The sequence below is a fragment of the Electrona antarctica genome, assembly GCF_951216825.1.
Source record: "Electrona antarctica genome assembly, chromosome: 4".
Lineage (NCBI taxonomy): Eukaryota > Metazoa > Chordata > Actinopteri > Myctophiformes > Myctophidae > Electrona > Electrona antarctica.
The window spans coordinates 45,339,024-45,351,414 of record NC_136809.1 but is presented as its reverse complement, the minus strand read 5'-3'; the positions used below and the strand labels follow the sequence as shown (position 1 = coordinate 45,351,414).

The window sequence follows — 12,391 nt, the reverse complement described above, 5'->3', positions numbered from 1 at the left end:
ACAGAGAACCTTTCACAAGAACACATTCTGTGTCAATATTTAATAGATATTTTAGAATAAGTTAGATTTGAGCACCAGGTATTAATCCACACAGTATAGAGGCATATGCATTGCACATGGAGCTGGATCCTGTCGCACAGTGAGTGAAAAAGAAAACCCTTGCATTTCAGACCCCCAATGTTTACGGACAAAGGTCAACTGCTAACAAGTGAAACATTTATAAATTTCACCATAGAGAAGCGTAGAATAGAGAAGTGTGTGTGTGTGTGTGTGTGTGTGTGTGTGTGTGTGTGTGTGTGTGTGTGTGCGTGTGCGTGTGCGTGTGAGCGCGTGCGCTCGCGCGTGTGTGTGTGTGGAGGGGGGATCCCGGCAGATGCATGCCATCATCCCTAGCCTCCTAACTCACTCCCTCCATTCATATTGGTCAAAAGTGGTAGTGGTACCTCCTCCTGAACTGTAGCCACACAAGACTCCAAGTTCCAAAGTACCGTTTTAACCCTGTTGTTCATCTCTCTGGCACCTGCCCACACATTTACTCTTTTGGCAATGTGGTGCAGTCGTGTTGCCTTGAACAGGCTTCAGCGAATAGCTGTTGCTCCATTAACGGTCAGTGGGAATGTGAGGCGCACCATGCAGAAGGAGATGTCCACCCTGCCTCGGGTGTATATCACCCGACAGATCCCACCTGAAGGCCTGAAGATCCTCCGTGAGTCTGGACAGTGAGTCATCTTTTTAGCATGAGACTACCATAACCACATTAACCCTACAAGCGTGCCTATTCTGGGCATGTTGGACATTCAGAGAAAATATAGCGTTGCTGTTTGCTTGTATATTTGCTATGTTCTATATTTTACTATATTTTTAATAAAAAACCTTCTACAATTCTTCTAAAATCTTCGAACATTTTATCACAAACTGTCGCACTGTGTAACACGTTGTGAGCTTGTAGATCTGATATTTTAGGATATCTGAAGTATATAGAATAGGTTTTACGTAGATTACAATCTCATAATTCTGTTGTAGTGGTTTGCAATGAGGGCTGAAAGCTTCATGTTATGTAAATGTTTAGTTAATGAAGTTCATAATTTACTCATCCTGAATAAACAGGATAGGCATGCAGTAATGCACTTTGCCCTCGGAGCAGACAGAAGGGAATGCAATTGCCCAAAAGGGGTATATCTCTATCTATTATACCATTTACCATTCTCCTTATTGAGTTATCTCTCCTCTGATAGGAATTTATTTTAATGAGGGTGTATATGTTTTCTTCAGAGTGCAGTATGAGCTGTGGGACTCAGACGATGTCCCTGTGCCCAGGAAAGAGCTACTTGAAAAGGTCAAAGGGGTTGATGCTCTGCTCTGTGTGCTGACAGAGAAGATCGATGCAGAACTATTGGACGCTGCAGGTCAGAGGCCTGTTAGTGTTCTCCTACACCTATTCAAATTGACCAATCTGGATTCAAAGGGTGCTGTCCTTTGAAATGTTCCCCCTTCTCATTCTTTGAATGTGTGTGTGCGTGTGTGTGTGTGTGTGTGTGTGTGTGTGTGTGAGTGTGTGTGTGTGTGTGTGTGTGTGTGTGTGTGTGTGTGTGTGTGTGTGTGTGTGTGTGTGTGTGTGTGTGTGTGCGTGTGTGTGTGCGTGCGTGCGTGCATGCGTGCGTGCGTGCGTGCGTGCGTGCGTGCATTCCTTCAGGGCCAAACCTGAAGGTCCTTAGTACTATGTCAGTGGGATTTGATCATCTCTCTTTGGATGAGCTGAAAAAACGGTTAGTTAATCTATTGTGTGTGCGTGCGTGCATGTGTGTGAGTCTATACGTGATCTGTGCACGATATGTGTGTGTGTGTGTGTGTGTGTGTGTGTGTGTGTGTGTGTGTGTGTGTGTGTGTGTGTGTGTGTGTGCGTGCGTGTGTGCGTGCGTGCGTGCGTGCGTGCGTGCGTGCGTGCGTGCGTGCGTGCGTGCGTGCGTGCGTGCGTCTGAAAATGTGTGTGATGCAGCAGGGCGACTGTGTTGCATGCATGACTTTCTGAGTTAACGGAAAATCACGTGTGTGTGTGTGTGTGTGTGTGTGTGTGTGTGTGTGTGTGTGTGTGTGTGTGTGTGTGTGTGTGTGTGTGTGTGTGTGTGTGTGTGTTTCACCTCAGGGGGATCCGTGTGGGCTACACCCCAGACGTTCTGACAGATTCTGTGGCTGAGCTGACTGTGGCTGTGCTGCTCGCCACCTCTAGAAGACTCATTGAGGCCACGCACGAGGCCAAGACGTAAGACACATGCAGCATTTGCACATGCACACCGTTTTTAGTGCTCTATTATTGTCAGTTGAGCCGCAAAACAACCGTTCTAATGACGTTTGTATAATGATGTATAATGTATGTTTGTCTACAATGAATCGTGAATACTCTATCATCAACAAATCACAACACATGTCCAAGAAGCGTCAATATGTGGTATCTGTAACTCAGTAGTATGTGATACAGCATACATGGGCAACTGGCGGCCCGAGGGCCACATACAGCCCCACCTTCACTTAATGTGGCCCTCAGGTTCGGAATACTGATATGACTGATTTGCATTTGAAATTAAATGAAAAGAATACTTTTCAGGATTCCAATTCAAAAACAGCAAAAAATAATTCAGTATTTCAATTCAAATAATAGCGAAAATAGCTGATCTACAAGCTCAGTGCGACACGTTTTGAGCTTGTATATCGGCTATTTTTGCTACAACAGTAATATGCAATGTGGCCCTCTGGAGTGAGTGTGGAACTATAGTGGCCCTCTGGAGTGAGTGTGGAAATATAGTGGCCCTCTCCATCTACAAAGTTGCTCACCTCCTGTGATACAGTATGATGCAATTTGGTGGTCAAATGTCAAGGTCATGCAGCAACAATGAGGCACATGGTTGCCCTTGTTTATACTGTGCCTTGAAACTTTTAGAGGTGGATGGGGCACATGGAGAACTCTGTGGCTGTGCGGATATGAACTGGCCAACAGCACTGTGGGTATCATGGGTCTGGGGAGGATCGGTGAGCATTATTTAATCACGTAAACATACAGTACACACATACATGTGAACTACCTAAAATAGCGTATCACCACCACCACCTGCCAAACCGTTTTGTCAGATTGCCGCATTCTCATATCTTACGTGCTTGTGCTTTAAGGTGTGGCTATTGCTGAGCGCCTGTCCCCCTTTAAGGTGAAGAAGTTCATCTACACAGATGTGGCCCCCAGACCTGAACTGGCTAGTATTATTAATGCAGAATATGGTAAGGAAGCCACGCTTACAAATGCAAGAATATAAATGAATCATTTGAAACAATTCTAATGAGGCAACCCCTGTTCCTTTGGAGTTGATAACTTAATATAGAGATAGATGATGATTTATTTGCATGCAAAGGTACAGGGTTATTATCCTTATGGGCCATATGAACCATATTAATTACCATGGTGTCACCTGTTTTGGGCAAATTATCAAAAGCTTTCACATTTTTTCATAATAATGTAAGCTTGCAGAAGCTTGTAGATTGGCTATTTGGGGGCTTTATAAGACTATATAGGGCTTAAGTGGTTAAGTACCATTTACATTTTGGATTATAGGGACAATTCTTTGCAACATTTCAACTGAATATTAATTTGTAAATGAGATAATGAGTTCCTCTTACATTACGTCTCTTACTTGTTCTAGTCTCTATGGATGAGCTGGCCAAGCAGTCAGACTTCCTGGCTGTGTGCTGTGCTCTCACACCAGAGACCAAAGAGATCTGCAACAAAAACCTCTTCTCTAAGATGAAGAACACATCCATCTTCATCAACACCAGCAGGTACCCATGTATAATCATAAAATAAATGTAACCATAAAGAAAAACTAAAGCCATCTTGTATTTTAAATGTACATACTGTAAACACCGATTCCAATTGCCGTGTTGTCTACCAGAGGAGGTGTTGTGAACCAGGAAGACCTCTATGATGCTCTGTCCACTGGACAGATTGCGGGAGCTGGATTAGATGTCACTGTCCCTGAGCCCTTGCCAACCAACCACCCCCTCTTCAGCCTCAAAAACTGTGGTGAGTATGCCAACTGTGAATTCCCAAAAAGTTGCAGGGAAATTAGGTCAGATCATTAACAACTTTAACCGTTTTAACCCACCAGGCATTAGCCAATCTACAATCTTTTTTTTTGTTTGTTCTGGAACATGTTTTGAAAACAAGCCTTAATATTAACTCAAGTCAACTTTATTGTCTGTAGGTTTACAGGTGTAAAAGTGGGTGAAATTAAATTATTTGTCTTATAATCATCATTGCAGTTTCAAGAAAGGTGGAAAAGAAAGAAAGAACAGAAAGAGGTTAGATATCAATGTGGCCAGTGTGAAATAATTTATATGCAATGCATACGGTGCATGGTTAAATATAGCAATGGGACAAGGCAGTTACAGCAAATGGCAGCAGATAATTATGTACTTAAAGTGCATTGTTTAAGCAGAATAACTGTGACAGCTTATACAATATGTGACCGTTCCAGTGCAGCAGCAGTAGTTAGGTTATTGTCATGTAATCTTTTTCGGATGTTTTTGCAGAATGCATTTAGTTCACCACCCTCGAGTCCTACCCTCCCTCTTCTGTTTCTTTCTGCAGTGATCCTGCCCCATATTGCTAGTGCATCCTATACCACCCGCAATGCCATGTCCGCTCTGGCAGCAAATAACTTGCTGCTTGGCTTGAGAGGAGAGCCAATGATCAAAGGACTCCAACTGTAGGGGGGAATCAATGTCCTTCCAAGTACCTGACTAACATCCCTCCATCTTCTTTGTTTCCTTTAAATAAATGAATACCCAATTCTAATTTTGCCGTGTTTCCCTTTGACTAGCCTTTCAGAAACCTTTGTATTAAGTGGCCTTTTATTTTCATCTGTGTATGAGACATAAAAACAAACAAACCAAACTTTATTGTTTTATTCAGTCTGTACAACAGAAATACTGTACAACCTTCATCAGAAAAGAAAAACACTGAATCTTCTTAGAACTACACTGTTAGGTTACTCTCAAGAACCTACAATTCTTCAATTTTGGCATATCAGTAAAAAGCCCGGCTTTTTAAGCTAATGGGCATAAGGCAGTGACATTTCTCATCAATTTATATTTAGGCCTTATGTTAGTTAATAGGCTTATATGTAAAGCAGTGGTATGTTAACATGTCAGACAGTGCACTTTTCACAGATTCACATAAAAACTGCTCACATTAACAGTTATATAAGATAGCACCCAGGAAACTCTTTACAGGCCACTGTGTGAAACATGAGTGGTGCCGATATGCTCCTTAGCAGAATGTCATGGTGATTCTGTATCTCTGCCACAACATATTTCGTGGAACAGCATTTCAGTATTTCTAATTCTCTCACGTTGGAGGGAAGCGAGGAAGAGTTCACAGACAGAACAAAGATGTAAGCTTCTACCATCAGGAGTCCTTAAAAGACCATTCAAGCTAGAACTGGATATTCCTGTGACTTAAATATTCCTGGTACTGTATACTGAACAATTACAAGTGGAACAAAGGACACAGTCGGCCAGCTTGTTTTACAGCAACCACACAAAGGTACAAGGTAATGTGGCTAAAGTAATTGTCTCAAAGGAAACCGTCGTTTCATATTATAAAGACAGACTAACAGACAGTGTAAAGACTACAACAAGGTGCCAACTAGGAATGGATGCAATAATGAATTTTGAGTCAGTGACAGTGCAAGTGGCACTACATCAAGAAATAAATTCTGCACAAGGCAAACACGATATAAAAAGAACAGTAGTGGGATTTCTTTCTTAGTTCATATATAAAAGTATGAATGTACTCTTATTCTCAATTAGGTTGAGCCCGGGTTTCCAAACTTTGCTTGATATGCATAAGCTGTGACTTAACTATAGTGGTGGATTCACAAGATCTGGAAAAACTAAACAGTGTGGTCCCAAATCCTTTGCCGTACACATTAAATACATTAACGCTTGTCCTCCTGGTAATCCAACACTTTAGAGTAAAGTATTACATATACAGACATAAGAAAAAATAAAAATGGCACAACAGATAAAACACATGCACAAAAAACAACCATAAATTGAAGATGTGTCACTTATCAAGTCGATTCAACAATTTACAGAAGCAGTGGGAATGCATTGTCTGATTGAGAAACAGAACCTACAAAACGCTTACATGCACACATGAAAAAATGAAAAAGGGTTGGTAGAGCCCTGCGGATGAGCTTTTTTTGTCACCCACATCCGTATTAATAATCCACCCGCTACCGGACCGCATTCATTAATTATTCCAATTGTATAAATCTGCAACCACCCACGGATTGCGGATTGCACATTATTTCACCCACGGTTTATCCAATATTAATTTATAATATATTTTAATGACCCAAATCCACCCTAAACTGTGGTTAACCGCGGCTCAATCCGCCACCCGCAGGTCTCTAGTTGGTAGAATTGGACTACTATAGTCAAGTGCTTTTGTTATGAATGAAACACCATTAGTATGACTGACATTTATAAAGCACCAAGTACCTTAAACTCTTATACAACATTTAGGTATGCGTCTTGTGGGATTTTTTTTTCTACTCTGAGAAAAACGCTAAAGCCATCAAAATGTGTATTTACATTTCTTAAGCAGTCTGCCACAACTGCTGTACCAATCCGTTTAATTTGAACAAATACATGGCCTCTGAATATTCTGTATTCATTGTCTACACACACACACACACACACACACACACACACACACACACACACACACACACACACACACACACACACACACACACACACACACACACACACACACACACACACACACACACACACACACACACACACACACACACACACACACACACACACACACACACACACACACACACACACACACACACACACACACACACACACACACACACACACACTTCTATTCTCAGAACTTTTTCAAGCAAGATCTCCAAGACACCGCTGCAAACTGCAAAGGTGACGGTAGCCAACTGTCAGCCATGTTAATTCACTTATCTTGGCTCAAAGTGACCGTACATGTTACTTCAAAAAGGTGCTCAGACTCAAAGGCAACTTCAGATGTCATACATCTCAAATAAAATTAACTTGTGTAAGAAGTAATCAACCTCCTCCTTTTTTTTCTCCAGTGTCTTCAGTTATTAGCCAACACAGGAAGTGATACAACTACCCCTTCTCCTTCCCTTAATAAAAGAAGCCAATTATAGACTAACAACTCTCCTTGTGTATCCCAGGTGTGGTTTAAACACTTATAAAAGTCATCTCTGTTCAACAAATGTACATGTCAAGTATTTCTCTCTCCCCCAAAAGGAGCTTTACAGTACCTCTAGCTTTGCCCTCATTTATTATTCCATATACGTTTGATCCTCCAGAATCTCTGTAATTCAGGGAGAATCCAGAGGGAATTATCTGAACAGAATCCAAATGCATGGTAACAAAAACACAACAAGTCAGTCACTAGAGGGAACGTCACTAAATGTCTCTGCATACAGTACTTCCTCATGGAACAATGCATGTCTTTACTGAGGCTCCAATTGGTGTTCTATCTGTGACATCACAGGCTACCCAAGTTGGGTGCCCTGCATTAAACCTGGATCCAGCCAGTGCATTTAGTTTTAAAACACTATATATATATATATATATAATGTTTTGGAGATATGTAAAGTAGATGATCACAATAAACTACCAGGATTTTCACAGGTAAGCTTAAAAAAACACATTAACCAAACAAGATTTATTTTGGGGGGGGGGTCTCGAAATAAACTTAGATTATTGGCAATGGCAATGATACTTCAAGAGGCTGTATACCGAGGGGCTTATTTGTAGTAAGCATCAACTACTAGAGTAAATAGACAATGTGCAGTCTGGGCACCCTTGTGACTGTGGGTTCCATATGGGTTCAGTGAGTTGACTGTCCACTGACATGGTCCCTCTCGTATAGCAGGGTGTTCGGCATGTTGCTATTCTGCCAGCGCAAGCAAGTGGTCTTGGAATGCTTGTACAGATGGGAGGACTGGCTGAAGCGCTTGCCGCACTTCAGGCAGGCGTACGGCTTCTCTCCCGTGTGAACGCGAATGTGCTTCTTGCAATCCGTAAGGGTGAGGAACGTTTTGCAGCAGATTTTACAGGCATATTTACGGGCTCCCTCAACCACCAGGACGTTGTGCTCCAAAAGAGCCTTCTTGCACTTGGACAGCACATCTGCTGAGGCTCTTGTCAGCTGCGGTAGGAGGGAGCTGTGCCTGCCGCCATTCATCTCATAACCTCCATTCTCATTGAGAAGCAATGGGCCACTAAGATTTGAGGAGGACGAAGCAGCGTCCTGGAGAACAGCGCCTCTGCCTCCTCCGATGCCAGCAGACATTTTTGGAGCAATGCGCCGATAGCCTGGGTACCCCAGAGAGGGAGCACAAGCTCCTGCGCCCCCTCGTGAGGCTCGCGCCAGGGAATGCAGCCCCAGACTGGAGTGTTCAAAGTCCAGACCAAAGGGGTCCCCCACTCCGCCACCTGCTGCTCCACTTCTTCCTCCAGGGCTTCCTAAACCGTCATGTAACGGCCGTAGGAAGAGTGATTCAGGCTGCAGGCTGTCTCCAAAGCCACCATGACTCTCGCTACTAAGCGAACCGTGGCGCAGCAGAGAGCCAGAGGCAGATGTCCCAGCAGTTTCTTGTTCAAGCAGGAAGTGATGCGCTACAGTGTCGCCGGTCGTCGTGTTAGGGAGGTCATCATCCCCGGCTCCACCGCCTCCGAAACCCTTAGCACTAAGGAAGCTAGAAATGTTAAACCCAGACTTGCCACTTAGTACACTGCCGCATCCGAATCCTCCTCCACCCACACCGCCACCTCCACTCCCTCCAGCCCGAGAGCTGCCCCCCTGGCTTGCTTTGAGCAGGAGCTGGGAGCCAGGCTGGAGCAGGGCATCAGAGTTGGATTGGGGGTCAGAAGTAAAGCTGCGGTCACTGCTCTCTGGGCTCAACTCCACCTTGTCCTCCTCTTCCTGGATGCCGGCCTCCGCACGGTCGCTGCCCTCCGCCTGGTATGTCACATCGCTGGTCTCGTCAGCAGGCTCTGGGGAGCTCAGCGGCTCCCGTTTCACCACCACCTAGATGAAAACAATGCACATTGTAAATATCACACCCCCGATCACACCCAGTCATTGGAGCGGTGTGCACCGCTCAAAAACTTGCCAAAGACAGGCAATACAATAGCAACATGCATAGAATGCAAACAAGAGTACTATGATTTGATTGTATGCTGATGATTTTATATTTTCGATCATTTAGCACATTTGGTGTACTCCAATCCCTGAAACAGGCAACCTCACCTTCTGTTCCTGTACGTCCTCCTCTGTCCCCGACTTTATCTTTCCGTCGTCTTGGTGATCCCCTTCCTCCATGTACTCCTCCTTGCCCACTCCTCCCCCCTGCATCATCCCCGACTCCCCGCCTTCACAGTGTCCACTGTCTGATTGGCTGGGCATCTGAGTATCGTCTTGGGACACCCCCAATAGTCCAGAGATGGCAGCATCCAGTTTGGATTCATCCCCCATTTTGTGAGAGTCTGGGGAAAGCAGCGCTACTTCCTCCCTTTCTCTGTTACCCTCTCCCACCAACGCCCCTGGAGGGGCAGAGGGGCGAGGCCTCTGACGGGGTCTATCCTCCGATAGGCCCATGGCAAGGGAGGGTTTGCGCTTGTGGAAGCGTCGGATGGGGAACGAAGCTCTCTGTTCGACCGCCCCGTTGCCCACTCTGTCCTCCTCCACTCCCCCCAGAGCGGAGTTCACCAGGCTCAGCCCAAGCTGTTGCAGCAGGAAGGAGCGCTGCAGCCTGGATGTGGCACTGTTCGCTGCCAGGTTCGCGTTAGCTGCTAGGTTTGCATTCGCCGTCAACTCCGCTGCCTGTTGCTGCTGCCTGTGTCTCTGTTGGTCCTGCTGGGTGTGGTGGAGGGTGGGTCTGTCATTGGACTGTGACACGGGCAGCGTGCGGTTGGTAAGGTAGTGTTTGCAGGCCTTCACTACGTTGTTAAGATGCAGATGGGACGCTGCGAGGAGTACGTCCATGACATTGCTCTCCCCCAGCATTAAGGTTGATGAATACATCATGTCCACCAGGGCAGCAAAAGCCTCTGCCGTCACCACCTGCATAGAAGACCACAAATGGAAATGTGATCTGTGTGCGAACTGCAGTGCATCATTTTTAAACCACACATGCATCCCTGTTCTGGGCTTGTAGATCGGTTATTTTAGCTAAATTGACATACAATAAGGTAGGCTTTAACCAACGAACCACATTCTGGCACTAGGCATAAACTTATCATCATCACACAACCTATTACACACAGGCTGTTTGTGTCCACCAACAATTAGCCACCTTGAATCCAGCAATCACTTGCTTACCTTGTGCCTTTTCACAATTTTAGGTAAAGCAATTAAAAAATCCCCAATTCCCCAAACAGGGACGCCAGGTTACTTGAAAGTGGTTGAAATCAGGACACATCGGCTGCTTTATACCGATGTTGTCAAAATAAATCAAATAATGGCTGATATACCGGCCAAACCAACATGGGGTCTGGCTTTAATCCTCACCTCGCTGTCCAGTTGAATCATGTTCATGCTAGAGTCTCCCTCAGCAACAGTGAACAGAGCTCTGAAGTGGGTGCTGCAGGCTGCCAGCACCGAACGGTGAGCTTTGAAGTGGCGGCTGCCCACCACAATGACACAGTCGCACAGCTGACCATGGATACGCTGGTAGTTCAACTGCTGAAAGATCTGCTCAAAGTGGCTTGGGAAGTCCATGGTCCTAAAGAGAGGGGCAGAGAGAAGGAACAAATGGAGGCATTCAGGAAACAAAACAAAGTTGTGGGAGCAATGAATCTATATAAATGAGGATCTGGCAGCTGGGATAATTATATTCCATGTCATTGCCGTTTCTTTGTTGCATCAACACTTTATAGAGTTTAGAATCTAAAGTCGTTTAGATTAGCTGAACAAAAAAGGCCAGTCCACAGTACACCAACAATGTAGCACCTTCCGAGACCCTCGGTTACCTGCTAACCAACAATGGAACTCCTTACGACCATTATCCCCAAAAGGCACACAGATTGATTCATGTATTTAACAGTTTGCAGAATTACAGTACATTTCAAGCACAACTCAATACAAAAACTGTCAACTGTGAGTGGACGACCCAATACAGCATTACACTTGTTTACAAGAGGGCCCACGGTCCTTTTTCAATTCATCATAGATCCGTCAGTCCAGACCAACTGGTTACAAGTTATTTAACTTGCAACCAGTTGGTCCAGTCCGTCCACACCAAAGCAACTTGCATTGGTGTGGACTGCGCTTTACAGTCATGGCTCATGACAACAATACGATGATGCAGATACAGATAGTATTATGATTAGTTAGCCTAAGTAGACAAGGAGGCAATTCAGGCAAGCAACATAATATCTAGCCAATGTAGAGCTCCTATGTTCAAACAACAAAACCCAAACATCAAAATTATTCGTGCAATTTTAAGGATGACGGCCACTTAAGTGATCAGGCTGTATATCGGTTTGTATTAACCTCCTGCAATGAAACAACATTAGCTATAGCTGCTAACATACACATCAATTGACATGCAGCGGTATTACTTGGCAAAGGCGGGCTTCATATTTGTGTATATGCTATTGAACTAAAATGAAATCGGGCAGTAACGTTATTACCTTCGAATGCCCAAACCGAGCAGTGCAGGGCCTGTGCTGCTGTCCTGTCCTGTTGTTGTCCCCCTCCGGGCCACAGGCTAACAAAGCTAACTAATTGGTAGCCAGCAAGCTATATCACGTAAAGTAAACGGTATCCAATAAGTTATGAATTCATAACAGTCAAACGCGGCCTCGCGGATTAACGTCAACGATGTCCATCTCGACGATAGCGCGATCAAACCCCACGACGGTGCTCTTCACAGACATCATGTCCGATGGGAGTCCGTCCGCCGCGATGGAGGAACCACTGGGTCATGATGTCCTGGTGGCCCTGCTGCTGCTGCTGCAGCTGCAAACACCGGGGGCGGAGACAGCGTGGACTGACTGGGGAAATCTGGAGCTTTCACTAGTCTCTGCCCAACAACACGAGCAACGGTGACTGCATGGATTCACATTGATTCATGAATAGCGGCGATATTCAATATATTTGTCATACTCATGAATGAATCCATATCCAGGACCATTAGCCACGGCAGTACACTGCTTTCTGTTGTACTTACTATTTTCCTTTCCCCCCCAGACTGATTTTACAACCAGACTCACAAGGTGGCGCTGTGGATTTTGTCCATGACCCCCGCTGAGGTGAAAAATTGCAATG

General features: G+C 44.8%; 2 protein-coding genes across 2 annotated transcripts; one reads left to right on the top strand and one right to left on the bottom strand.

The window, feature by feature from the left end:
• Nucleotides 1-546: 546 nt before the first annotated feature.
• Nucleotides 547-4,755, top strand: grhprb (glyoxylate reductase/hydroxypyruvate reductase b; the record flags this gene model as incomplete). The annotated part of the gene is made up of 9 exons (XM_079499081.1): nt 547-719; nt 1,273-1,406; nt 1,694-1,799; nt 2,144-2,260; nt 2,936-3,024; nt 3,163-3,267; nt 3,687-3,822; nt 3,936-4,066; nt 4,634-4,755. The coding sequence occupies 9 exons, from the start codon at nt 547-549 to the stop codon at nt 4,753-4,755; spliced, it is 1,113 nt and encodes a 370-aa protein (XP_079355207.1).
• A 180-nt stretch (nt 4,756-4,935) lies between these two features.
• On the bottom strand, nt 4,936-12,302 carry zbtb5 (zinc finger and BTB domain containing 5). Its single transcript, XM_079499806.1, has 4 exons — nt 11,755-12,302; nt 10,631-10,844; nt 9,371-10,183; nt 4,936-9,148 (listed from the first exon to the last, which is right to left on the bottom strand). Exons 2-4 carry the CDS (start codon nt 10,838-10,840, stop codon nt 7,946-7,948), a joined length of 2,226 nt encoding a protein of 741 aa, XP_079355932.1. The 5' UTR covers nt 10,841-10,844; nt 11,755-12,302; the 3' UTR covers nt 4,936-7,945.
• Between the last annotated feature and the right edge of the window lie 89 nt (nt 12,303-12,391).

Bases quoted from the DNA above. Each gene is read 5' to 3' on its own strand.
- zbtb5 (XM_079499806.1), bottom strand. From the start codon at position 10,840: ATGGACTTCCCAAGCCACTTTGAGCAGATCTTTCAGCAGTTGAACTAC. The intron at 10,184-10,630 runs GTGAGGATTAAA...TCTTCTATGCAG, and splicing joins TGATTCAACTGGACAGCGAG to GTGGTGACGGCAGAGGCTTT. The intron at 9,149-9,370 runs GTGAGGTTGCCT...GTTTTCATCTAG, and splicing joins AGGACGTACAGGAACAGAAG to GTGGTGGTGAAACGGGAGCC.